This window comes from Pyxicephalus adspersus, chromosome 1 (genome assembly GCF_032062135.1).
Source record: "Pyxicephalus adspersus chromosome 1, UCB_Pads_2.0, whole genome shotgun sequence".
In the NCBI taxonomy this organism is placed as follows: Eukaryota; Metazoa; Chordata; class Amphibia; order Anura; family Pyxicephalidae; genus Pyxicephalus; species Pyxicephalus adspersus.
In genome coordinates, this window is record NC_092858.1 from 44,260,593 (window position 1) to 44,286,004 (window position 25,412).

General features: G+C 41.9%; 3 protein-coding genes across 4 annotated transcripts in view; 2 read left to right on the forward strand and 1 right to left on the reverse strand.

The window, feature by feature from the left end:
• Window positions 1-13,491, forward strand: part of LOC140329125 (tubulin alpha-1B chain) — a 16,628-nt gene extending 3,137 nt beyond the window's left edge. Inside the window, exons 1-4 of one of the 2 annotated variants that reach the window (XM_072409234.1) lie at window positions 10,038-10,195; window positions 11,433-11,655; window positions 11,738-11,886; window positions 12,428-13,491. In XM_072409234.1, coding sequence (XP_072265335.1) covers window positions 10,193-10,195; window positions 11,433-11,655; window positions 11,738-11,886; window positions 12,428-13,408 — 1,356 coding nt within the window. In that variant the 5' untranslated portion in view covers window positions 10,038-10,192 and the 3' untranslated portion in view covers window positions 13,409-13,491. Of the gene's footprint in view, window positions 1-10,037; window positions 10,196-11,432; window positions 11,656-11,737; window positions 11,887-12,427 lie in introns of those variants that run through there. The other variant, XM_072409243.1, reaches the window with a different exon arrangement.
• Window positions 1-25,412, reverse strand: part of LOC140329147 (tubulin alpha chain) — a 166,392-nt gene that overhangs the window by 66,530 nt on the left and 74,450 nt on the right. The window lies entirely within an intron of this gene.
• LOC140329115 (tubulin alpha-1A chain-like) lies at window positions 267-1,883 on the forward strand. The gene is made up of 2 exons (XM_072409224.1): window positions 267-429; window positions 685-1,883. The coding sequence occupies exon 2, from the start codon at window positions 769-771 to the stop codon at window positions 1,663-1,665; it is 897 nt and encodes a 298-aa protein (XP_072265325.1). The 5' UTR covers window positions 267-429; window positions 685-768; the 3' UTR covers window positions 1,666-1,883.

Here is a 25,412-nt window from a genome sequence, read left to right on the forward strand (position 1 = left end):
GCATCTGAGTCCTCAACAGAGATTGAAAACAATCTGATGTTTTTTTTCTATTTCCTACCAAAGATAGAAATATCAGTCTTAGGTTAGTTGGCATCTAATATAAAGGAAAGATATAGATATTTATTTGGTTATTAACCAGATGCCTGTTACAGCGTTCATTACAAGGCTTGTCCAGAGTGCTGAAATACCTTGCATGGTCTTTCATAACTAACAGCTTTTTTAATATAGTCACCAGTAAATATATTTTGCTCTTTTTCTTAAAAGTTTTAATTTCTTGCAGATGAGGTGCGCACAGGCACATACCGTCAGCTATTCCACCCAGAGCAGCTGATCACTGGCAAAGAGGATGCTGCCAACAACTATGCCCGTGGTCACTACACAATTGGCAAGGAAATCATTGATCTGGTGCTGGACAGGATTCGCAAACTGGTAAACTTAGAACTCTTTTATGTGCTCACTTCAATACCTACATTGGTCTGATTCCATCAGTTTACTTTGCTATGGGCTCAGGCTAAATTCCTATGTAAATATGCACTGCAACTTCATGCAGATGCTAACAAACATTATTTGGAACAACTGATGTTGACCTAATGTGTTCATCTATTTATTCATATATAAATTTTTCTATTTTTCTTTGTTCTTTAGTCTTTATGTTTTACTTTTGTATCCTTTTTCTATCTACAGGCTGACCAGTGCACTGGACTCCAAGGTTTCCTGGTCTTCCACAGCTTTGGTGGTGGTACTGGATCTGGCTTCACCTCTCTGCTGATGGAACGTCTCTCTGTTGATTATGGAAAGAAGTCCAAGCTGGAATTCTCCATCTATCCAGCTCCCCAGGTCTCAACAGCTGTTGTTGAACCCTACAACTCCATCCTTACCACTCACACCACTCTGGAGCACTCTGACTGTGCTTTCATGGTGGACAATGAGGCCATCTATGACATCTGCCGTAGAAATCTAGATATTGAGCGCCCAACCTACACCAATCTTAACAGGCTTATTGGTCAGATTGTGTCCTCTATTACTGCCTCCCTCCGATTTGATGGAGCCCTGAATGTAGATCTGACAGAGTTCCAGACCAACTTGGTGCCCTACCCTCGTATCCACTTCCCTCTTGCCACTTATGCCCCAGTCATCTCAGCTGAGAAAGCTTACCATGAGCAGCTGTCTGTGGCAGAGATCACCAATGCTTGCTTTGAGCCAGCAAACCAGATGGTGAAATGTGACCCACGTCATGGTAAATACATGGCTTGCTGCCTGTTGTACCGTGGTGATGTGGTGCCCAAAGATGTTAATGCAGCTATTGCCACCATTAAGACCAAGCGTACCATTCAGTTTGTGGACTGGTGGCCCACTGGTTTCAAGGTTGGTATCAACTATCAACCACCAACCGTGGTACCAGGTGGGGATTTGGCTAAGGTACAGCGTGCTGTGTGCATGCTGAGCAACACCACTGCTATTGCAGAGGCCTGGGCACGTCTGGACCATAAGTTTGATCTTATGTATGCCAAGCGTGCTTTTGTGCACTGGTATGTAGGTGAAGGTATGGAGGAGGGAGAATTCTCTGAGGCCCGTGAGGACATGGCTGCCCTGGAGAAGGATTATGAGGAAGTTGGTGTAGATTCTGTGGAAGGAGAGGGTGAAGAGGAAGGAGAGGAATATTAAATGTCAAAACGGTGCTGCTTTTTACAGGGAACAATAAAACATCTTAGAAAGACACATTTCTTTTTTCAGCCAGTTGATTTGTGTGTAGCAACTTTATGTTCCAATGTAATTTTGCTGCATTTAACTGTTCTGGTCCAAAACACCTGAAACTCTATGACAGATCCAGTCAGTGCATTTCTGTGTTGGGTTTGTCAATAAAACATTCCCTGTCTTACGTATTTATGTGTTGTTTGTGCAATTATTTATAATGATATTATATTTTATGACATTACATTATTACATTGTCATACTAAAAATAAAAATGGAAACACCATAGAGTGGTATGATCATAAAGAGAAACAGAAATATTATAAATCTATTATTTAACTTGGTTAGCATAAAATCTTATTAGTTACGATGCTTTATAAAAACATACCAACGAAAAAAAATCAGATATCTAATTAACATATCACTTCTTCACGAAGAATTGGAAAGTTATAGTAAAGCAGTGCTGACTCTTCACTAAAATGTTCTGAAGTATTGCTTCCTGCAGAAGAAATATCCTATGTGAGAGATTGCCAAACCATACTGCAGAGGTAAGTATTCACTGTATTTTCTTACAGAGAACTTTTCTTCTTGGTAAAGCCATATAGTTGCTGTACGTTCTAGTGAAAACAAGTGCGAAACCTAACTTTTTACTCTGTTTTAAATTTGAAAGTATTTTCTCTAAGAGAAGACAAACATAATACCAACCGGTAATGCTAACAATCAAAAAACCTCTTCCTTTGGTCCTGACTTAACTGGCCAACTGGTGAAAATACTACCTTCTGGGTAACAAGGGTAACTGCAGATTTTCTTAAAAGTGGAACTAAAGTCCCACTCTGTTCCTTCTGCAAAAACTGCTCTTGTCTGTTCAGCATGAGTTGTCAGATTTTGCTGAGCTGTGCACAATGTTGTCAACCTGGCAATCATCTTTTGGAAAGTAAAGAAGAAGGAAGATGCTGGTGCACTGCGTTGCAATAGGGATAGGTTCTAATGGAACTAGATTTAGTTCCGTTAGAAGGGATTACTTCTAAAAAAGACCTGTACCTGCTTTAGCTTTGCTGGCAAGATTTGACAGTGTTTCGTCCAGTGAGAAAACCTTAAAAGCTGTTAAGTGTTCCATATAGTTATCCTGGTGCAGGTGACAGGATTACACGGGCCTTAAAGTTTACACATAAAATTAGCACACTTCATACTTATTAATATGACTTGACAAGGAAACTGTCTCAATTGGCCTACAATATGCAATCATGTCAAGTTGGACATTGTTAATTGTTTTAGCGTATTTAAAGCAGAACTAAACCCACGACTACTCACCTATCCCCAGTGAACACATTGTTCCAGAAGGCCCAGTCTTTGCCTATATGTTTAACAGAAAAATAGTCTTGCAGTAATGTTTTTTTCCTGGCACAACTCTCATGCAGGTTAAATTGGGGCAATCTCTTTACAATTAAATATCCATGCACTTTGGCACCCACTGTTGCAAGAGTTACCTGTAGATCCCATAATGAAATATTGGAGTTCTTGGTGATTCTTTAAGCTCGACATGGTCAGCTCTTGGGCTTCATTTGCTGAGCCAGTCAGCTTTAGACAAAATAGAAGTAATTTAAAATCAACTACTTGCAACTAATAATTTACTTTCCATTCAGTAAAATGTTTGGTTTTAAATAATTTGGCTATTTGAATCTTAAGCCAGAATCAAAGGCATTCACAACCTTCATTCTGAGGGATTTAGAGTGATCTTTTGATCTTGGTGTCAATTTTGGAAAAGAAAGCATTGTTCCTTTGATATATGAAGCGAAAACAAGACCGGTTCTACCTGTACACTCCCTGATTATTGAGATCAAATTTGGAACACCAGGTTCTAATTTCATTGGTTTAAATAAGTTGTAGGGGTGTAGTTACCTTTTCCATACATCAAATCTAAATTTTCATTCATTTAGCTTATAACAATTAATACATTTAAGTCAATTTTTTACATTGAGAAAGGTCAATTTATTTGTCATTTGTTCAAGTATACCTTTACCTATGGTTTACTTTTACCCCCAATTCCAAGTCATGTTCTAACAGTCACATATAAAAAAAAATTCTGTGTGTGACCTAGTGTTAAATGATAAGTGACAGGTGAACTAGCAGTGACAATGCTGAAAACATTTTAAATTTTACTGTAATTTTGGCAGGCACATCCTACATGAGAGAGGCAACTCTGCTCCGAATTCAGGAGCTGTGCTACACCAAGCTGCATCAGGTGGACACCAATGGCTGGATCAACAGGTAGTTGAAAGCAATAAACCACTGGGTATAAAAGGTTAAGGTTTAAAATCTGGGGTACCTAATAAATGCACTGAATTTCAACCCCATCTTAAGTGACAGAGCTTATTACTTGACAAGAACCTAGAACTATTCTTCTGGGAGCTCTGATCATCCTTAGTAACCGGTCTGCACAGGTCCTGCACATTGGGGAACCCTTAAAGCAGAACTAAACCCAAAATAAAAAAAACAACCGCAGATCAGGCTATCCGTCGGAATGGTTTCTTCCATAGGGTCCCGTTTCATCCTGGTATCCGTCTTCGGCCCAGCGCAGAGGCCGGGCGCTGACATCTTCTCTCTTCTTCCGGGTTCTTCTTCTTGCGTCACCCGATCTTGCACTGTAGATTGATGTAGATTGGGAAAAAATTGCCAATCCAACTGCTCATGTGTGGAATCAGCATTAATGAAAGGGCTCCTTGCCCGAGATCAGGGCATGCACAGAAGGAGCAGCCAAGAGCCTCCTGGGATGTGTGATGTAGGTATCCCAGGAGGCTTTGTGCTCCCATTTTGTGCCTCCTACATTACTTCACCAGTGAGAAGAATGTCACCTTTACTGATAGCCAACACGATCAATGGTGTCACTTATACTGACTTGGGAGGCACAAATTGCTCATTGCACGAGGAACCCCTAGAAACCTCTGGAGGAACCCTGGTTGAGAAACACTGATCTAGGCCCTTGCAATGCCTGACTTTTCTCAAAAATTTCAAATTTGTAAAATTACTGCTGGTCCAGATTATTTAATCCATTCTGCAATCACAATTTACTGTTTCTCCTGAGAACATGCATACAAATATGTCTGAACGGTTTTCACAATTTTATTATTTTTAGATAAACAGAAAATGCCCATTCTACCTGAATAATTGTATAGTAAGTCAGATGTCTACAAACCATGTATTACATAGTTCACTGCATCACATCAACTATGTAAGATTTCTTGTGCCCATACTTCATGGTTTGGTTAGTCTAATATGGATAAAATGGATTGCAATAAAAACTTCTCTGCTATTCAGGAAAAACACAAGTATTTGAGCCAGGGAGAAGAACGACATACATTAAATGAAAAAGATAGCATCTAGAATTAGCAGGAAAAAAGTGACACAACTTTTTACATAGGGAATCAAAAATTCTACATGTATAATACCAAATCCTTTTTTTTAAAGAATCCTTTTAATAAATGACATTGATAAGTATCTCCTATGATGTTATTCTTCATCTTTGATGATTGCAGCTAAACTGCCATGAGAAAATAAATAGAAAAAAAAGACAAAATACCAAGTCAGTAAATGAAGTCAGAATAGTTTCTAATTAGTTACTTAGTTCTTTCTAATTTTTTACTTACCAAAGTGTTTGTGAAACATTGACTGTATCAGTTTAAAATGGTTACAGTGATATTACAAATTCCATATACAGTCTAAGAAATACCATCAAAGTGTGTAAATTGCAAAAGCTTTTGTTTCTTTTATGTAAAATGTACAGCCCCACAGCTGAGAATGCAGTTAAAAGTATTTAATAAAACAGTTGTTATCAAGATGTTTATCATTATGAAATTTTTGTAATAGCTATGGGTACCAGTAGACGGCAGAGATCAGTAAGAAGAGCAGATGGGTAAAAGTCAGCCACTATTTAATAAATAACTTTAGTTTCTTAACAACTTAGATAACCCCTTTTATTCTCTGTACAAATCAGTGCAAAAATCATATGTAATATAAAAAGCTATTGTTGGCAAGTTAGATATTTTTAACTTAAAGCTGGACCAAATCTTTTTTTTTTTTTTTGCAATCAGGCAAGTCATTGCAGGAGTACCTGAATCTGACCTGGTATTTGCCTCTTGCAAACCCTGTACAGCATAACTCAGCCATGAAGAGAGAGAAGCAGCATCACGTACCAATTACTAATACTATAGCGCTTAAGTGCTAGCAGGACAGACATGCTGACAGGAGGAGACTGCAAAGAGATGAGCTCACCAGTTGGTTGTTTCCCCTTCAACTGTCTATGAACTTAAAGGACAAGACCGGATAGTGTTATTTAAAGTTGATCTCCAGGGAAATGTTGAAAGGACACAACAAGATGCATACCATTACCGGTATTGGCATCCTCTTTGTTTGAATAATTTTACCTTTGTTACTGAAGCCCAGCTTTCTCTAAATAACTAAATTTGTTCTAATATCAGCCTCCTATTATTTTCCTATGAAGAATCATTCATGCTGGAAGAAAAATGGTCAGCAGAATGAGCAGAAAGATGACCTTTAGTCACTTCTGTAATTTTTCAATTGTAATGGAATTTTAACTACCAGGATTAATGGCTTTTCCAGCACTAAGTACAGCTTGATTGCACACTGATTACTGGACATTGAAGAAAAGGCAGCAGTACACTAAAGTTTAATGTTCTTGTATTCCTTACAGAATATTATAAATGACAAGTGAGAGTTGTGATCTGAGTCATTCATCCAGGATGATTTTATCACCTCAAAATGACAGTTTAGTCCCTTTACAGGTTAACGTTACTATTCCGCTCTGCTAACCGCCTGACTTTATGGCGTATTGTAAAGGATCCAATACAGTATCATAGAACAAGACTACAAGGTGAAATGCAAACAGCTATTGGGCTCCATGTTTATTGCGGTCTACATTCAATTTTCTTTGTGATTTAGCATCCTGCAACACTTCTTCATACATGGGATGTATATGTACATTGTAAATGAAATCTCCTTGGTCATTCCCCTTTTATTTTCTTCTTTTTGGGAATTCATTGCTTCACCTAATATGAGTTCACCACAGCCCAGTAGGTAAGGTGCCATATTTCTGGTAAGAATGTATAAAAGAGCATCATGTAAGAAGGTCTGTTCCTCCTTTAACAAACCTTTCCATAACAAAAAAATCTCTCTATCAGGTAAAAGGCCATTAAGGCATAAGAAGCATTGACAGCGGCTTTCTTACCTCCTACAGTTAGAGTCTTTTTTTTTGTGGAAGTGATGATTACTTCAATTCCACAACAAAATACAGTATGACATGGCTGCTGAGTTTGTGGCAAGACAATGTTGCTGACAAGCTTGTCTGGGAGTTCTGCTTTGTAGAGGTTTTGTGCAATAATGAACAGGAGAAGTGAGAGGTAATCTTCATGAAGCCAATAATACAGAGTCAATAGAACGCTCTACCAGGCCTTCAATGTCTTCTCTCACCCTTCAAGGTTGGTGAAGTCAGTTTCTCAGGAGGTGATAGAGAAGGAGAAGAGGCAGAGGCATATCAAGCTGTACTTAGTGCTGGGGAAGCCATTATCTTGGCAGTTAAAATTTCATACAATTGAGTATTTACAGAAGTCCTTAAAAGGTCAAAAAAAAATATTTCTAGAACTGGATACAATTTTTGTATTATTTCATTAAAGTAAGAAGTGAAGCCTTTATCCAAACTTTACCCATTGCTTTATTCTGATACACAGCTCACACTGTCTGTGGATGCATTGGTTATAATGGTGGCAGGAAACATTATGCTTCTTTGGTGGACTCAGAAATATTGATCAGACAGCAGGAAACAAGCCAGTGGTGGCCTTTATATCCACATCTAAGGCCATAAGAGTATAGTAAGTATACTCAGAGATGGAGTTCAGAAAAGGGATTGAGCTGGATTACATAGAAGTAAACAACAGATTTTATGGGGGAAATCACCTTGGACTACCTTTGGTTGGGACTATGTTCCAGTGACAGCAAAGAAAGTATGATGGACCAAACTTTGGGCAGCACTGGATTGAAGGTTATCCATCAATCTTCAGAATGCAAACTCACACATCCACCTGGGATTATTGGGTATTCTGGCAACCAACACATGGCAACCATGGAAATGAATTTTCAGTTTTTGGTTGTGTGTCCCGTTGGGATGATTACCTTTCATTTCCTGCCTTGTATACACAATAGAAGTGAGAGGCAATCTCTCCATTAAGGGATATCCTCCCTCAGGGAGCAGTCAAAAAAAGCAGTGTCTTGGGAGGAAGGGGATCCCCCATCAGAGATCTCCCCGCGGCAGCCGACGGGAGCCACAACAAGGAGGCTGAAGAGCCGCATGCGGCTCCGGAGCCGCAGGTTGCAGACCCCTGCTAGGGACAATGGTAACCAGAAGTAATAGCATTAGTGGCATCTCTTCAGTCCCTCCTATTGTGTGAGACTTCCCCCACTGCCTAGATTGTTTACTCTTCAGGGAAGGGTCCTCTTCTCCACCTGTGTCACTGTCTGTACCTGTCTGTCATTTGCTACCCCTAACTTATGTACAGCGCTGTGTAATATGTTGGCTCTATATAAATCCTTTTTAATAATAATATAAAAAGTAGGAGCACAGATAGCAGGCTTTAGGGTTCAGACATTGCAGTTCAGACATGCTTCGGGATTGAGTGATCCTGTGTGGCTCCTGGTAGCTTGCACCTTGCCACCCACTGTCACTCGCACCCCAGCGCTGGTTCTTAAGGAACTGACATCTACAGTGGGTGGTACAATACTGCCCACTGACACCCCTATCCATTTTCTATGGCGATGTGGCAGGTAGAAACTACATGTAGCATCTCCCCCCCGGCAGTGGTTTGCTGGCATGGGCATGCGGTAACCACACCGCAACCTCACTGCCAGTCTGAACCTAGCTTCTAGTTCCTAAAGATAAACCAGAAGCCAACTACCAGCATGTAACTAGCAGATTAGCAAAGCCAACCCACACATTTCCCAGGATTATTCTCTTCATAAAATGCAGAATGCTGTATGTACCACGGGCTCATGTGGGTTGGATCATTGCCATGACACAATGCGGTGCTATATTGCAGAGAATGCAGCATCTGTTCTGCAGGATGTGATGAGCCGCCACTATATATAGCAACCTATAGACACATTACCAACTGGGATTGTACAGATATTATTATTATAATGGTACAGATACACATTTATCAATCACATAATGCCAATGTATACCTGTACATGCCTGGTTATGTCTGTCACCTCTGCATTATTGAGGTGAATATGAGTTGTTATACACTTACTGCTGCATCTTCCACCCCAGAAAGAATAAATCAATAGAATTTGCAGCAATGACTCTGTGACCTATACAATCTTCTGATCGCTCTGATTTCTATAATAAAAGCTGCTTTGTATGCCTGAATGGAGGGGAATGATAGAGAGATATACTTTTTTTTATACTTTGTATAATATTAAACATCCCAGTAAAACACAGAATCCCTCCTGATCTCTGGCCATTCGGATTTCTCATCATCCAATTGCAATGTAGAGACTGGGAAGTCTTATCTAAGAGAATGGCTGCTTTTTCCGGTGCTGAGTCTGGATGGCGGCTGGGTGGAGGAGTCGGATGTGGAGACTGCAGGGCGGATCCTGCGTCTGTATCGGTGCCAGGAGAGAAGATGCCGCAGTGTGGAGCCACAGCCTCCCGGGTCACCCCTGGCTGATCTGCAGGGGCTGCACCAGTGCCGGGTGAACGAGCCCGATCTAGCAGCCTGCCATAGGAGAGTCACAGCCCGGCCACCTCCCATACAAATGGCAGACGCTGCACATCGATCAGACATTGCTGGAGCCCGCACTGCAGAGAATGTGGGGCAGACACAGCACGTGACCCTCCCCGGGCACAGAACAGGGGCATGCTGGGTATTCGGAGCTGTCAGGATGCAGTGAATGGGGTGACAGATAGCAGCAGGCCTAAGCACTCTATTATCCCGCACGAAGTATTCATAGCTCAGCACAACAGTTACATTTTATTTTCTATGATACAACAAAGAATACAAAGTGTCAGTCTTCTGTCAGTCTTCTCGACCCCTCATCCAGGCTCTGTAGTGCCAGCCGCAGCCGATAAACGTACGGCCCGTGGAAGCGCTAATGTGAAGCCTGCAGGTGCCCATTCGTACAGGGCTGTGCCTGTGGTCCATGAAGAGCTGCCGCCATCTTGGCGCATGAGGCGGCAGCTTGCAGAGACGAGGACAGCCACCAGCTCCCGCCTCCCCGATTCATACACCTCACGCCGAGACATCGCCCAATCGGCGCTCGGTCGCAAGGAATTAACATAATCTATGCTGACGTCACTTGAAGCCATATAAAAGCCAACTCCGCATCCTGTCTCTTCATTCTGTTACTTACATCCACTCGTAGCTGCTGGATAAAGTAACGTAACTTTTTTTATTTTTTATTCTTACTCTTCGCAGAATCCTCATTCTTAACCATGGTAAGTGGCGGGGCCGCATTTGGGTAATACCTGAGGTGAGGGTATTGATAGCGGGGCATCTTCCCCCATTGGGTCTTATAATGGCAGAGATGAGAGCTGCGCGAGTTATCGGCCGCGCGCACTGTTTCAACGGGTCTTCCCGCGCAGAGGGATGGGCGGGGGCGCGCCTGGATGCTAAAAGGGGGGTGAGGGGGGCCCGCTTCTTCCGGTGCCCTCCATGGCTGGGATGAGCCCGGATTTTGTTGGGGATTAGCTGGGGCAGGAAGGTTGTGACCCACCAGCATAGGAGATGAAATGTAGACAGGCAAATGGTTGCTATGGGCAACTCCCCCATCTATGCTTTTATATACATTTATAGTGGGATTATATTCCACAATTCTATTTACTGAAACCTGCTCCTGTGCATGAGACTGATCAGAAATGACAGCTTTAATTTGACAGCATCCTGTATTGGTGTACAGTTGTCTGGGATCTGACCCCCTTTTCAGACATATTCCTAGCAGTCTCTTTATTATTCGGGATTACTATCCTATTATCTCACTTGTTATCATTTATTTAGCCCCAACATATTACATAGTGCTGTACATTAGATAGTGGTTGCAAATGACAGACGGTGACACAGGAGGGGGAGAGGACCGTGCCCGAAGAGCTTACAATCTAAATGTATTCTAGTGATCACTACAAGGTCAGCCTCCTCCATGGTCAGGACTCTCCATTCCTTGCATGGTGCTTGTACAGGCTGTGCTGGATTCCTAGAAATCGGCCATGAATTCGGGTCTCTGTCCCATTCTCACAATAGAGATGACATTCCGGATGCCCGGGGGCATTTGCTGAAGCTTTGGTGCTGAGACAACAGCTGCTGCTGGGAGGAGCTGGGCAGTCATTAAATCTTTGTAAAGATGGGATCCATCTTGCAGGATAATCCTGATTCATGTGAAAGCCTCCTGCAGATGTTCTCTTCCATGGAGTGTGGGGGTGGGAGCAGCTTGCAGGCTTCTTAATGGAAATGTGGAAGTCACGTCATCTGCCTGCTGTGGGTGTGATGATCCATGACAATGCCTCAGAGTTTGTGTTAGCGCACTGCGTTACTGACGTGTCTGAATGAAAATCGTTTTAGAACATAAAATTCTCTGTGCACACATCATTAGATCAGGTATTAGATTTATTGCAGTGTATAGCAGAGACAGAAATTGTTACAACCGGTTTCCTATTAATCTTTTTTTCTTTCTTTATACAGCGTGAGTGCATCTCTATCCACGTTGGCCAGGCTGGTGTTCAGATTGGTAATGCCTGCTGGGAGCTGTACTGCCTGGAACATGGCATCCAGCCTGATGGGCAGATGCCCAGTGACAAGACCATCGGAGGAGGAGATGATTCCTTCAACACCTTCTTCAGCGAGACTGGAGCTGGCAAACATGTCCCTAGGGCTGTGTTTGTGGATCTGGAGCCAACAGTCATTGGTAAGGCTTTATAGGTGTAAATACTCATCCTTTATATATACAACTGAACTTTTCCCTAACAGTCCAATCAAATCTCTTCCAGATGAGGTACGAACTGGAACATATCGCCAGTTATTCCATCCAGAACAACTGATCACAGGCAAGGAAGATGCTGCCAATAATTATGCTCGTGGTCATTATACAATTGGCAAGGAGATCATTGACTTGGTTCTGGACAGGATCCGCAAACTGGTAAATATATGATCTTTTTCATTTTTTTAAAGCCACACATTAATAGTGCAAACATTTGCAGCTGACAGTTAAAAACTACTTGCTGCAGTTGGAAGATCATGTGATTCAAGGTAGAGATATTTTAAATGATTTTGTCCAACATGGAAAATGGAACATTGTTTGAGGTCTTGGTTCTCCCATATTTTTTGGAATTTTGAATCTGAATAAATATTTATTGCTAGTTGGATAAGTATCCATCCAGATTAGCCTACCATATCTAACTACCTGTCCAGGCTGAGAATCTTGGTTTGCTGGGCACCAACTGCTAATGTATTCAAGGATTCCTCTAGCCCATATACTAGAGGGCAATGACAAAGCCAAAATAAGCAACTGCATGCTTCCTCGTTATGTTACTGTATGTATATCATAGCAAAAGGATGTAACATTTTTAAATCTTCTAATGTTAGAGCTTCGATTTAAAACTATGTAAGCAATTTGAGCAGGCATTCTCATTCTAGCACAATTGCAGTGATTCTAACTCATGCAATCTTTTATTCTACAGGCTGATCAGTGCACAGGACTCCAAGGTTTCCTGGTCTTCCACAGCTTTGGTGGTGGTACTGGATCTGGCTTCACCTCTCTGCTGATGGAGCGTCTCTCTGTTGATTATGGAAAGAAGTCCAAGCTGGAATTCTCCATCTATCCAGCTCCCCAGGTCTCAACAGCTGTTGTTGAACCCTACAACTCCATCCTTACCACTCACACCACCCTGGAGCACTCAGACTGTGCTTTCATGGTGGACAATGAGGCCATCTATGACATCTGCCGTAGAAATCTAGATATTGAGCGCCCAACCTACACTAATTTGAATCGTCTTATTAGTCAGATTGTGTCCTCTATTACTGCCTCCCTCCGATTTGATGGAGCCCTGAATGTAGATCTGACAGAGTTCCAGACCAACTTGGTGCCCTACCCTCGTATCCACTTCCCTCTTGCCACTTATGCCCCAGTCATCTCAGCTGAGAAAGCTTACCATGAGCAGCTGTCTGTGGCTGAGATCACCAATGCTTGCTTCGAGCCAGCAAACCAGATGGTGAAATGTGACCCACGTCATGGTAAATACATGGCTTGCTGCCTGTTGTACCGTGGTGATGTGGTGCCCAAAGATGTTAATGCTGCTATTGCCACCATCAAGACCAAGCGTAGCATCCAGTTTGTGGACTGGTGCCCCACTGGTTTCAAGGTTGGTATCAACTATCAACCACCAACTGTGGTACCAGGTGGTGATCTGGCCAAGGTACAGCGTGCGGTGTGCATGCTGAGCAACACCACTGCTATTGCAGAGGCCTGGGCACGTCTGGACCATAAGTTTGATCTTATGTATGCCAAGCGTGCCTTTGTGCACTGGTATGTGGGTGAAGGTATGGAGGAGGGAGAATTCTCTGAGGCCCGTGAGGACATGGCTGCCCTGGAGAAGGATTATGAGGAAGTTGGTGTAGATTCTGTGGAAGGTGAGGGTGAGGAGGAAGGTGAAGAGTATTAAACCAGATCTTGCTACATTCTAGGCATGTGTTTTACCTATCAGTTCTCAGCTGACCACTGAAGCTTTTAAACACTTTGTTACAATATGCAGCCATGTCATTGTTCCATCAGTGTAATTGTATCAGATCTGGAATAAAATGTTAAAAAAAATCTTGATTGTGTCTTGTTATTGAATTTTAGCTTTAAATTTAATGGCATAGAGTGAAAATTGCTAAATAAGTACATTCATTATCAATTGTCTGCTTTGTAAACTGTTCCACTAATATATAGGAGCCCAGAGATTTTTTTTACTAAATTTCACTGACCGTGGCGTGAATATGTGAATATTTCATACTTGTATGAGGTCACAAAAAAGTTCTTTCCTGGTTTGATTGATCAGGTCAGTGTTAACAATCTTCTGAAAAGACATGTCCTAAAAAGCTTCAATATGAAAAAAGAAAAACTAATATCTATTGATGATTCTCGTTCTGCCTATAGAAGGATTGGACGCTAGGCACAATCTACAGGAGGCCAACACCCAGGAGCTATAAACCTTTGAATACCAAGTCAGCTTGAGTTAGCTTTGTGTCTGACAAGTTTTCCAAATGCATGACTATGGTATGCCTAGCATAGTTGACACTTATTTAAAAAAATGGCCTGAATATCAATACCAATGCCAGAAAGTATACCGGTATATTTTTTATATGAATGTTGTCCTAACCAATCTGCATTGGGGCAACTCCCCCTCCACACACACTCATTTTAAGTGTTTCTTACCGCTATATATCCCTGTATACCTGAATAAGCACTTTTCTTACTACCTGTGATGGGCTGCACACTCCCTGTTCTTGGTAGATCACTTCAATAAAACTAGAGCTTCCTTCAAATATAATGGGGCAGCATTCACTTGCCTGAACTGGTCCTTGAATACAGATAATTTAGGCTGAATCCAATTTACGTTTAATGTATCTTATACTCTATATAACCAAACCCCCCGCCCAGAGTGTATATCCCACTTATTACTGATTTATGCTAAACCAGCTCCATGAATATACGTCCCACAGAACATATCTGTGCTCATAAATTTACATAAACCTGACATGAGTTGTAAAAGCTATTTAGCTATTTTTCAGCACTCTGGCCACACAGCAGTGGCGGTTACTATATGTCAAACAGCACCAAGAAACCTATTTAAAATAATTTTGTGCCAGAAGAGAGAAATTGAAGTTTTGGTTATTACCATGAATATTAAAAAGAAACATTGATAAGAGCTAGGAAGAGAAATGAGTGAAGATAAATCTAACAGGTCGCTTGACAGTGGGGATAAGCGAGTGAGATTTGTAATTTTGATCTTGCGGGGAATCGGGCTTTTCTCGCTTACCAAACATGTAAGCGAGAATGGCCTTGTGATTCGCCATGAGGTCGTGTTCTCGCCGAACGAATGAGGGAAAAAGCAGGGGGGCGGTAACCGAGAAATTTCGGCGGGAATCGCAGCTGGGAGTGAATCATTTGCTCCCAGGATGCACAGCAAGGCCCAGCAGCCAATCAGGAGAAATCTGAGCACAGGCATATACCGGTATATACAAGGAAGGAGAGAGGGGTTAGTCACTCCATTTTGTGTTCTGTGTACAGGATAGATGAAGGGGGAGACATGTAGCGTGATAGGGACAGTGTAGGAGCCTTCTTAGTTAATTGTTAGTTGCATAGCTCTGTGTTTTATAGGGCATATAGTAGGTAGGACTGTTTAGTATAGGATATTGTGTATGTAGAATAGGTTAGGCAGACATCTTTTCTTTCACATGAGCTACTAGCTAGTCAGTTTTGTTAAATTGTCGGCAGTCAGCACATTTGGTGCAAGTTATATTGTGTGTATTACCCTCTTAGGTACTGTTCACTGACTGCACATGCACTGAAGGTACAATTGTGGTTGCTGCTACTTGTAGTGCCACACATAGCTATTCAGTTTTGTTAAATTGTAGCAGTCAGCGCATTTAGTGTAATCTATATTGTGTATTAGTGAAGACACAGTTCATCATCTTTTTTTCACACTGTACATTCACTAAAGCCAAATAAAATCAATTGCAATAAATCAATTGTTTAAATCGATTATTTTAGTGTTTGATACCTGTTCCTATTTTCCAAAGAGGAATATTTGCTACAGTGAAATTTCTGTGCTACTGGACAATAAATACAGATATTTTAGTGTTTGATACCTGTTCCTATTTACCAAAGAAGACAGTTTGGTACAGTAAAATTTCTGTGCTAGTGTAAAAAAAAAAAAAACAGATATTTTAGTGTTCGATACCTGTTCCTATTTATCAATGAAGACTGGTATAGTGAAATTTCTATGCTACTGGTAAATAAATACAGATATTTTAGTGTTTGATATCTGTTCCTATTTACCAAAGAAGACCATTTGGTACAGTGAAATTTCTATGCTACTGTCAAAATAAATACATATATTTTAGTGTTTCATACCTGTTCCTATTTACCAAAGAAGACCGTCTGGTACAGTTAAATTTCTGGGCTACTGTAAAAAAAAAAACAGATATTTTAGTGTTTGATACCTGTTCCTATTTATCAAAGAAGACTGTTGGGTATAGTGAAATTTCTATGCTACTGTTAAATAAATACAGATATTTTAGTATTTAATACATGTCCCTTTTTACGAAAGAAGACTGTTTGGTACAGTGAAATTTCTGGCCTACTGGAAAATAAATTCAAATATTTTAGTGTTTGATACCTGTTCCTTTTTATCAAAGAAGACTGTTTTGTACAGAGAAATTTCTGTCCTACTGTAAAATAAATACAGATATTTTAGTGTTTGATATCTGTTCCTATTTACCAAAGAAGACTGTTTGGTACAGTGAAATTTCTGTGCTACTGTCAAAGAAACACAGATATTTTAGTATTTGATACCTGTTCCTATTTATCAAAGAAGACTGGTACAGTAAAATTTCTGTGCTACTGTAAAATAAATACAGATATTTTAGTGTTTGATACCTGTTCCTATTTTCCAAAGAAGACTGGTGCAGTGCAATTTCTGGCCTACTGGAAAATAAATTCAAATATTTTAGTGTTTGATACCTGTTCCTATTTATCAAAGAAGACTGTTTGGTACAGTGAAATTCTGTGCTACTGTCAAAATAAATTCAGATATTTTAGTGTTTTATATCTGTTCCTATTTTCCAAAGAAGACCATTTGGTACAGTGAAATTTCTGTGCTTTAGGAAAATAAATACAGATATTTTAGTGTTTGATACCTGTTCCTATTTACCAAAGAAGACTGTTTGGTACAGTGAAACTTCTGTGCTACTGTAAAATAAATACAGATATTTTAGTGTTTGATACCTGTTCCTATTTACCAAAGAAGACCGTTTGATACAGTTAAATTTCTGTGCTACTGTAAAAAAAAAAAACAGATATTTTAGTGTTTGATATCTGTTCCTATTTATCAAAGAAGACTGTTGGGTACAGTGAAATTTCTATGCTACTGTTAAATAAATACAGATATTTTAGTGTTTGATATCTGTTCCTATTTTCCAAAGAAGACCATTTGGTACAGTGAAATGTCTGTGCTACTGGACAATAAATACAGATATTTTAGTGTTTGATACCTGTTTCTATTTACCAAAGCAGACTGTTTGGTACAGTGAAATTTCTAGGCTACTGTCAAAAAAAAACCAGATATTTTATTGTTTGATACCTGTTCCTATTTTCCAAAGAAGACCATTTGGTACATTTAAATTTCCGTGCTACTGTAAAAAAAAACAGATATTTTAGTGTTTGATACCTGTTCCTATTTATCAAAGAAGACTGTTGGGTATAGTGAAATTTCTATGCTACTGGTAAATAAATACAGATATTTTAGTGTTTGGTATCTGTTCCTATTTTCCAACGAAGACCATTTGGTACAGTGAAATGTCTGTGCTGCTGGACAATAAATACAGATATTTTAGTGTTTGATACCTGTTTCTATTTACCAAAGCAGACTGGTACGGTGAAATTTCTGTGCTACTGTAAAATAAATACAGATATTTTAGTATTTAATACATGTCCCTTTTTACCAAAGAAGACTGTTCGGTACAGTGAAATTTCTGTGCTCCTGCCAAAATAAATACAGATATTTTAGTGTTTGATACCTGTTCCTATTTTCCAAAGAAGACTGTTTGGTACAGTGAAATTTCTGTGCTATTGTCAAAATAAATACAGATATTTTAGTGTTTGATACCTGTTCCTATTTACCGTTTGATACCTGTTCCTATTTACCAAAGAAGACCGTCTGGTACAGTGAAATTTCTGTCCTACTGTAAAATAGATACAGATATTTTTGTGTTTGATACCTGTTCCTATTTACCAAAGAAGACGTTTGGAATAGTTAAATTTTTGGCCTACTGTAAAATAAATACAGATATTTCAGTGTTTGATACCTGTTTCTATTTACCAAAGAAGACTGTTTGGTAAAGTGACATCTCTGGCCTACTGTAAAATAAATACAGATACTTTAGTGTTTGTTACCTGTTCCTATTTACCAAAGACGACTGTCTGGTACAGTCAACATTCTGGCCCACTGTCAAATAAACCCAGATATTTTAGTATTTGAAACCTGTTCCTGTTTACCATAGGACACCGTTTGGTACAGTGAAATTTCTGTGCTACTAAAAAATTAATACAGATATTTTAGTGTTTGATGCCTGTTCCTATTTTCCATAGAAGACTATACAGTAAAATTTTTGTGCTACTAAAAAATAAATGATGATATTTTAGTGTTTGATACCTGTTCCACTTTACCAAATACGACTGTTTGGTACAGTGAAATTTCTGTGCTACTGGAAAATAAATACAGATATTTTATTGTTTTGTTCCTATTTACCAAAGAGGTCTGTTTGGTACAGGCAACATTCTGGCCCACTGTAAAATAAACACAGATGTTTTAGTATTTGATACCTGTTCCTATATACCAAAGAAGAGCGTTTGGTATAGGAAATTTCTGTGCTACTCTAAAATAAATATAGATATTTTAGTGTTTGATACCTGTTCCTATTTACCAAAGAAGACTGTTTGGTAGAGTGAAATTTTTGTTGCCAATGTAAAATAAATACAGATATTTTAGTGTTTGATACCTGTTCTTATTTACCAAAGAAGACCGGTACAGTGAAATTTCTGTCCTACTGTACAATAAATACGGGTATTTTAGTGTTTGATACCTGGTCCTAGTTACCAAAGAAGACTGTTTAATACAGTGAAATTTCTGTGCTTTAGGAAAATAAATACAGATATTTCAGTGTTTGATACCTGTTCCTATTTACCAAAAGAAGACCATCTTGTACAGTAAATTTCTGTCCTACTGTAAAATAAATACAGATATTTCAGTGCTTGATACCTGTTCCTATTTACCAAAGAAGACGTTTGGTATAGTTAAATTTCTGGCCTATTGTAAAATAAATAGAGATATTTTAGTGTTCGATACCTGTTCCTATTTACCAAAGAAGACTGTTTGGTACAGTGAAATTTCTGTACTACTGTAAAATAAATACAGATATTTTAGCGTTTGGTACCTGTTCCTATTTACCAAAGAAGACTGTTTTGTACAGTGATATTTCTCTGGTACTGAAAAATAAATACAGATATTTTAGTGTTTGATACCTGTTTCGATTTACCAAAGAAGACTGTTTGGTACAGTGAAATTTCTGTGCTACTGTCAAAATAAATACAGATATTTTAGTGTTTGATACCTGTTCCTATTTACCAAAGAAGACCGTTTGGTACAGTGAAATTTCTGTGCTACTGTAAAAAAAAATACAGATATTTTAGTGTTTGATACCTGTTCCTATTTACCAAAGAAGACTGTTTGGTACAGTGAAATTTCTGGCCTACTGTAAAAAAAATATATATTTTTGTGTTATATACCTGTTCCTATTTATCAAAGAAGACTGTTTGGTACAGTGAAATTTCTGTGCTACTGTAAAATAAATACAGATTTTTTAGCATTTGATTCCTGTTCCTATATACCAAAGAAGAGTGTTTGGTACAGTGAAATTTCTGTGCTACTGTAAAATAAATATAGATATTTTAGTGTTTGATACCTGTTCTTATTTACCAAAGAAGACTGTTTGGTACAGTGAAATTTCTGTCCTACTGTAAAATAATTAGAGATATTTTAGTGTTCGATACCTGGTCCTAGTTACCAAAGAAGACCGTTTAATTCAGTGAATTTTCTGTGCTTTAGGAAAATAAATACAGATAATTTAATGTTTGATACCTGTTCCTATTTACCAAAGAAGACTGGTACAGTGAAATTTCTGTGCTCCTGTAAAATAAATACTGATATTTTAGTATTTGATACCTGTTCCTATTTACGAAAAAACTGTCTGGTACAGGTGCATTTTTTCCCGAATAAGTAAAAGATAAGAGATAGTCCCAGGTTGGGCGACCTGCCACATCTGGCAGGGAGCATACTCTCTGGGGGACGCCATTGTAGGACAGCAGCAGCAGCAAACTGCTTGATGCAGCAGCACAAGTTTTCAAACAGGTGTGAGATGTGTGCGGACACCAGTAAGATGGTAGATGTATTGAGATAATGGAATACAATCATACAGCCATGTCATGTGGAGAGGATTGTGGACTGGCTCTCAGGGGCCTCAAGTGCATCAGGCTCTTTATCTGCAGCAGCAGCAGGAACCGGCACAGCTGTGACAGGAGCAAACACAGATGTTAGCATGGCTAATGTGCCTGTACCTCCCGATGACTCTCCCATGTTGTTTGACGAAGTGCGAAGTTTAGAGCAGGAGGCAGACTTTGAAACCCCTGGAGAGTGTGGTCAGGACTTGCTGGGCAAGGGTTCTGGATCAATGACTGCATTTGCAGAGGTTGGCTTAGATGAAAATGTGGATGATGATGACCATGATGTCACCTGGGAACCACTGGTGCGTGTAAGGGCTAGCTGCAGTTCCGAAACAGACATAGAGGAAAGGCAGCAGCAGCAACAGACTGGGGATGGAAGAGGTCGCAAATCTGCCTCATGTGAGTCCCAAAGAAGAGACAGACGAGTGGGCAGAAGCAGGGGAACAGTCAGAGACAATGTGACGGTGGGGGAGATGGAGCTGGAGCAGACGCAGGGAACCCAGCAGACACAGAGGCAGGCAAAGAAAAAGAGGAGCAGAAAAGTTGCACACACCTCTCCAGTGTTGTCTTTTTTTACACTGAAAGACGATGACGAGTGTGTAGCAATCTGCATCCTGTGCCACAGGCAGATCTGCAGAGGACAGGCCGGATCACATTTGGGTACAACATCCCTGCTTTCCCACATGCGCAAGATCCACAAACCAAAGTGGGAGCAGTACTTCTTTTGAAGGAGGTGCAACCATGTCATTCTCTCTTCTTCCACCTCCATTGACTACTTCTCCACCTCCAACTGTCATTGCTACTACATTGCAGGAGGTTGGTGACAGCCAGACTTCTAGTGGCGAGGAAGTATTAGCTTCTGCCCGCAGGTTTTGTGGCGTCAGGCGACGTTTCTTTGATACCTGTTTGATACGTTTGTCGCCGCAAGATGGGTACTCCAGTGACCCCTTCAGCTCCCAGTCCCTTCAGCCCACTCTACCGGAGTTCTGCGCAAGACATCAGGCTATGGGCCCAACCAACAGAAGAGTCATTGAACTCAATTCATATCTAGCCACACTACTGGCCTTGCAGCTACTGCTGTACAGCCTTGTGGACTTGGCTCCCTTCCGTGACCTGATGGCCTGTGCCGAGCGGAGGTTGAATATACCTGACATTATTCAGACATTATTCTTTCGCACAGCTGTACCCAGTTTACATGGACATGTAATGGATAACAACTCTTGGGCAATGGCATTCTCTGTGTCCAGCCAAATCCACGTCACCATGGATAGCTGAACAACCAGGCATGGAGTGGGATGCTACCTGTCCTTCTCCGCTCACTGGATGGCCTTGCATAGCTCAGTGGACGGTAGTCTGCAAGAAGCTTTATAGCACCTGGTACCCCCGCCGAGGGGTGTGGTGGGAAAGCATGGGCCACCCCAGTCCTCTTATTCCTCCTACTCCATTCCTTCTACTGTCGAACCCCTCTCTTTTCGACACTCCTCTTGAAAGGCCAGCAGCGGAGGACACTGTGATTAGGCGGGCACGCCACTATGGCTCCCTCAAGCACACGCGTTGCCAGGCAGTGCTGAAAATGGTGTCCCTGGGGGAGAAAAATCACACCGCCAGAGAACTCTTGTCCGCTTTGCACAGAGAGGTTGAGGCTTGCCTGACGCCCTCCCGGCTCACAACAGGCAACGTAGTGTGCGACAACGGGCGCTGCGCATGGACCGCATAACACATGTCCCCTGCTTTACCCACGTACTGAACCTGGTGGTGCAGAAGTTTCTTCGCACGTACCCAGGACTGGAGGACTTACTGAGACAGGCTTGCTCCATCTGCAGCCATGTACACCGATCCCCTACTGCCGCTCCGGCGCCTAGCGAGATCAAGCACCAACAAAGGCTGCCACCGCATGATTTGTAACACTGTGACTAGATGGAACTCCATCCGGCACATGCTCCAGCGTCTGCGTGAGCAAAAGCTAGCCATCCGCCATTACTTGGTCAGCCTGGTACATGGATGCAGCGGGGCCCTTGGTACAGCCACACAACTGAGCTATTTTACCAGTGACCAGTGGCTGCAGATGGAGACGCTGTGCGAGGTACTGGCCCCTTTGAGCAGGCCACAAACGTTGTCAGTCGGGAGCGGTCAGGCAGAATCAACGTCATACCCATCATCTTTCTGCTTGATAATACCCTGTGTGGCCTGATGGAAAGTGGCGATGGGAGAGGAGGGGAAGAAAGAGGGAGGAGAATGAGAGTAACATTACACTCCAAAGCGCACAGCCAGCATCAGGAGGAGCAAGAAGGGACACTTGGCAGCATCAGGAGTTCCAAGAAGAGGAGGAGGAAGATGATTATTATGATGATGAGGGTGACCATGTTGGGGCAGCTGGACAGGACCCGTCCAACCTGCATTTGTGCTGTCACGCTCCAGGCATTGTGCAGGCAATGGAACAACAGGAACTGCTGCAGCTTGAAGAGGAGGAGTTGGGTGATGAGGAGGAAGATGTTTTAGCACCTACTGAGGGACAGGAGGAGGATGAGCCCAGGGAACCCCTCTTTCATATGTGTGTCCACATGCTGCAATGCCTGCGGAGGGACCCCCTCATTTGCAGCATCAAAAACTGGGATCATTACTGGCTGGCCACCTTTCTGGATCACCGCTACAAAGACAAAATGTCAGTTTCTACCCAACCCCGTGCAAGAGAAGGAAAAGGTGGCCCGCCTGATCAGACTACTATGCGACTGGCTGTGTGAGGAGTTCCGCGCACCACATTCCACGCAGGGAGCTCAGGCGGACACTGCCTCAACTGTATCCTCCTGTAGCGGCAGCAGCAGCAGTAGTGGCAGCAGGCCGCACACATCTAAAAGTCTAGGCCAAGGCAGGGTGGATTTTCTGGATGCGTGGCGAAACCGGATGTGGCCACCTCAAACAAGTGAAGTGCAGGGGCATAACCATCGAGAACGGATGAAGCGCATGGTGCATGATTACGTTGGCGCTTTTCTGGCTGGTGGTGGTGGTGTTGACGACAGCAGTTATGAGGAGGATGACTGTGCTGACAGTAGTGACACCATTCATTTTTGGGTCAACAGGTTTGAAATCTGCCCGCAGTTGGCACAGTATGCCATCAAGTTTCTTTTGTGCCTGATATCCAGTGCTCTGTCCGAAAGAACCTTCAGTGCCTCTGGCGGAGTGGTCACGGACAACCACTGATCACGACTGTTGCCGGAAAATGAACGAAAGGTGGGTTACTAACAACTATCATACCCCCACTGCAGATGTCGCTGATTGACTGACACAAAGACTCATTGGTCAACACACTGCTCCTGTGCTGAGTCTGTGGCTAGCTATCACCAACACCCTGTCAGCTGAGCCTGCCTTGGTTGAATTTTTCCACTAGTTATTGCAACGTACAGGGGTGGCATCCATCGCCAATGTCATGCCTGCCATTGTGCCAGCTAGCAATATACTTTACATTTCTGCTGCTTCGGGGAGGCCAACAAACTGCAGATAAAAACCCCCAGTACTGCCACACTGATAGGTACCATTGCCTTTGCCTAATTTTTCAGCTAAGTATTGTAAGATTGATTACGCGCACCACATTCCACGCAGGGAGCTCAGGCGGACACTGCCTCAACTGTATCCTCCTGTAGCGGCAGCAGCAGCAGTAGTGGCAGCAGGCCCCACACATCTAAAAGTCTAGGCCAAGGCAGGGGGGATTTTCTGGATGCGTGGCAAAACCGGATGTGGCCACCTCGAACAAGTGAAGTGCAGGGGCATAACCCTCGAGAACGGATGAAGCGCATGGTGCACGATAACGTTGGCGCTTTTCTGGCTGGTGGTGGTGGTGTTGACGACAGCAGTTATGAGGAGGAAGACTGTGCTGACAGTAGTGACACCATTCATTTTTGGGTCAACAGGTTTGAAATCTGCCCACAGTTGGCACAGTATGCCATCAAGTTTCTTTTGTGCCTGATATCCAGTGCTTTGTCCAAAAGAACCTTCAGTGCCGCTGGCGGAGTGGTCACGGACAACCACTGATCACGACTGTTGCCGGAAAATGAACGAAAGGTGGGTTACTAACAACTATCATACCCCCACTGGAGATGTCGCTGATTGACTGACACAAAGACTCACTGGCCAACACACTGCTCCTGTGCTGAGTCTGTGGCTAGCTATCACCAACACCCTGTCAGCTGAGCCTGCCTTGGTTGAATTTTTCTGCTAGTTATTGCAACGTACAGGGGTGGCATCCATCGCCAATGTCATGCCTGCGATTGTGCCAGCTAGCAATATACTTTACATTTCTGCTGCTTCAGGGAGGCCAACAAACTGCAGATTAAAACCCCCAGTACTGCCACACTGATAGGTACCATTGCCTTTGCCTAATTTTTCAGCTAAGTATTGTAAGATTGAGGGTTGGCATTCATGTCATCCACTTCATGATGCAAACTAGCAATATCGTCTACCTTCCTACCGCTTCTGGCACCACAGACCACAGCAACAGTGCTGGCGCACAAAACATCTTGGTCTGGCCGTTCTACGTTTAATCACAAATTTCAGATTTTTGTATTACACACTTTTGGGTGGCATTGACGATGGACTACACCCAGCTCGAGATGCCAGTTACCAATGGGGTCCTCGGTCCATCTGAGGGCCCACCGCCTCCTCCTCCTGCTGTTGTTGCCGCCTGTTAGTACTCCATTCACTAAAATTGTATTACACACTTCTGGGTGGCATTGACGATGCACTACACCCAGCTCTAGATGCCAGTTACCAATGTGGTCCCCGTTCCTTCTTAGGGCCCACCGCCTCCTCCTCCTGCTGTTGTTGCCGCCTGTTAGTACTCCATTCACTAAAATTGTATTACACACTTTTGGGTTTGATGATGCACTACACCCAGCTCTAGATGCCAGTTACCAATGCCGTCCACACACTGCTACTGCTCTTGCTGACCCACGCTCCGTCTCTGGTCCTCCACCCTTTTGCCTAATGTCACTGCGCTACTTCTCCGCAACTTAATGGGTGGCATTCCTAACACATGTTATTCAGGTCATGATGCCAGCTAGCAATGCGGCGGTCTCTTGCTGTTTTGACGGCAGAGACTGCTGCTAGTGGGTTTAGTTCACATGTTGCGCAACCCTTTCTCATGTCCTAATGTTTATGCTGCCTTCTGTACACTGTCCATCACGTCAAAATACTTTTTGCCTGCTGTCACTTTACCTGACATTTTCTGGAAAACCACAAGGTCTTTTGGAACTTTTGCATTTTTGTTTTGCATTTTCCTTGTTCTCACTGTTTACCTTCACATACCTAGTAATTTTGGTGGTTCTAACACATATAGGGGTTTTGCTATTAATATTTAAAGTTGGCTTATTGACTTTAATTGAATTTGTGAATCAGTTAATCAGTTCGCT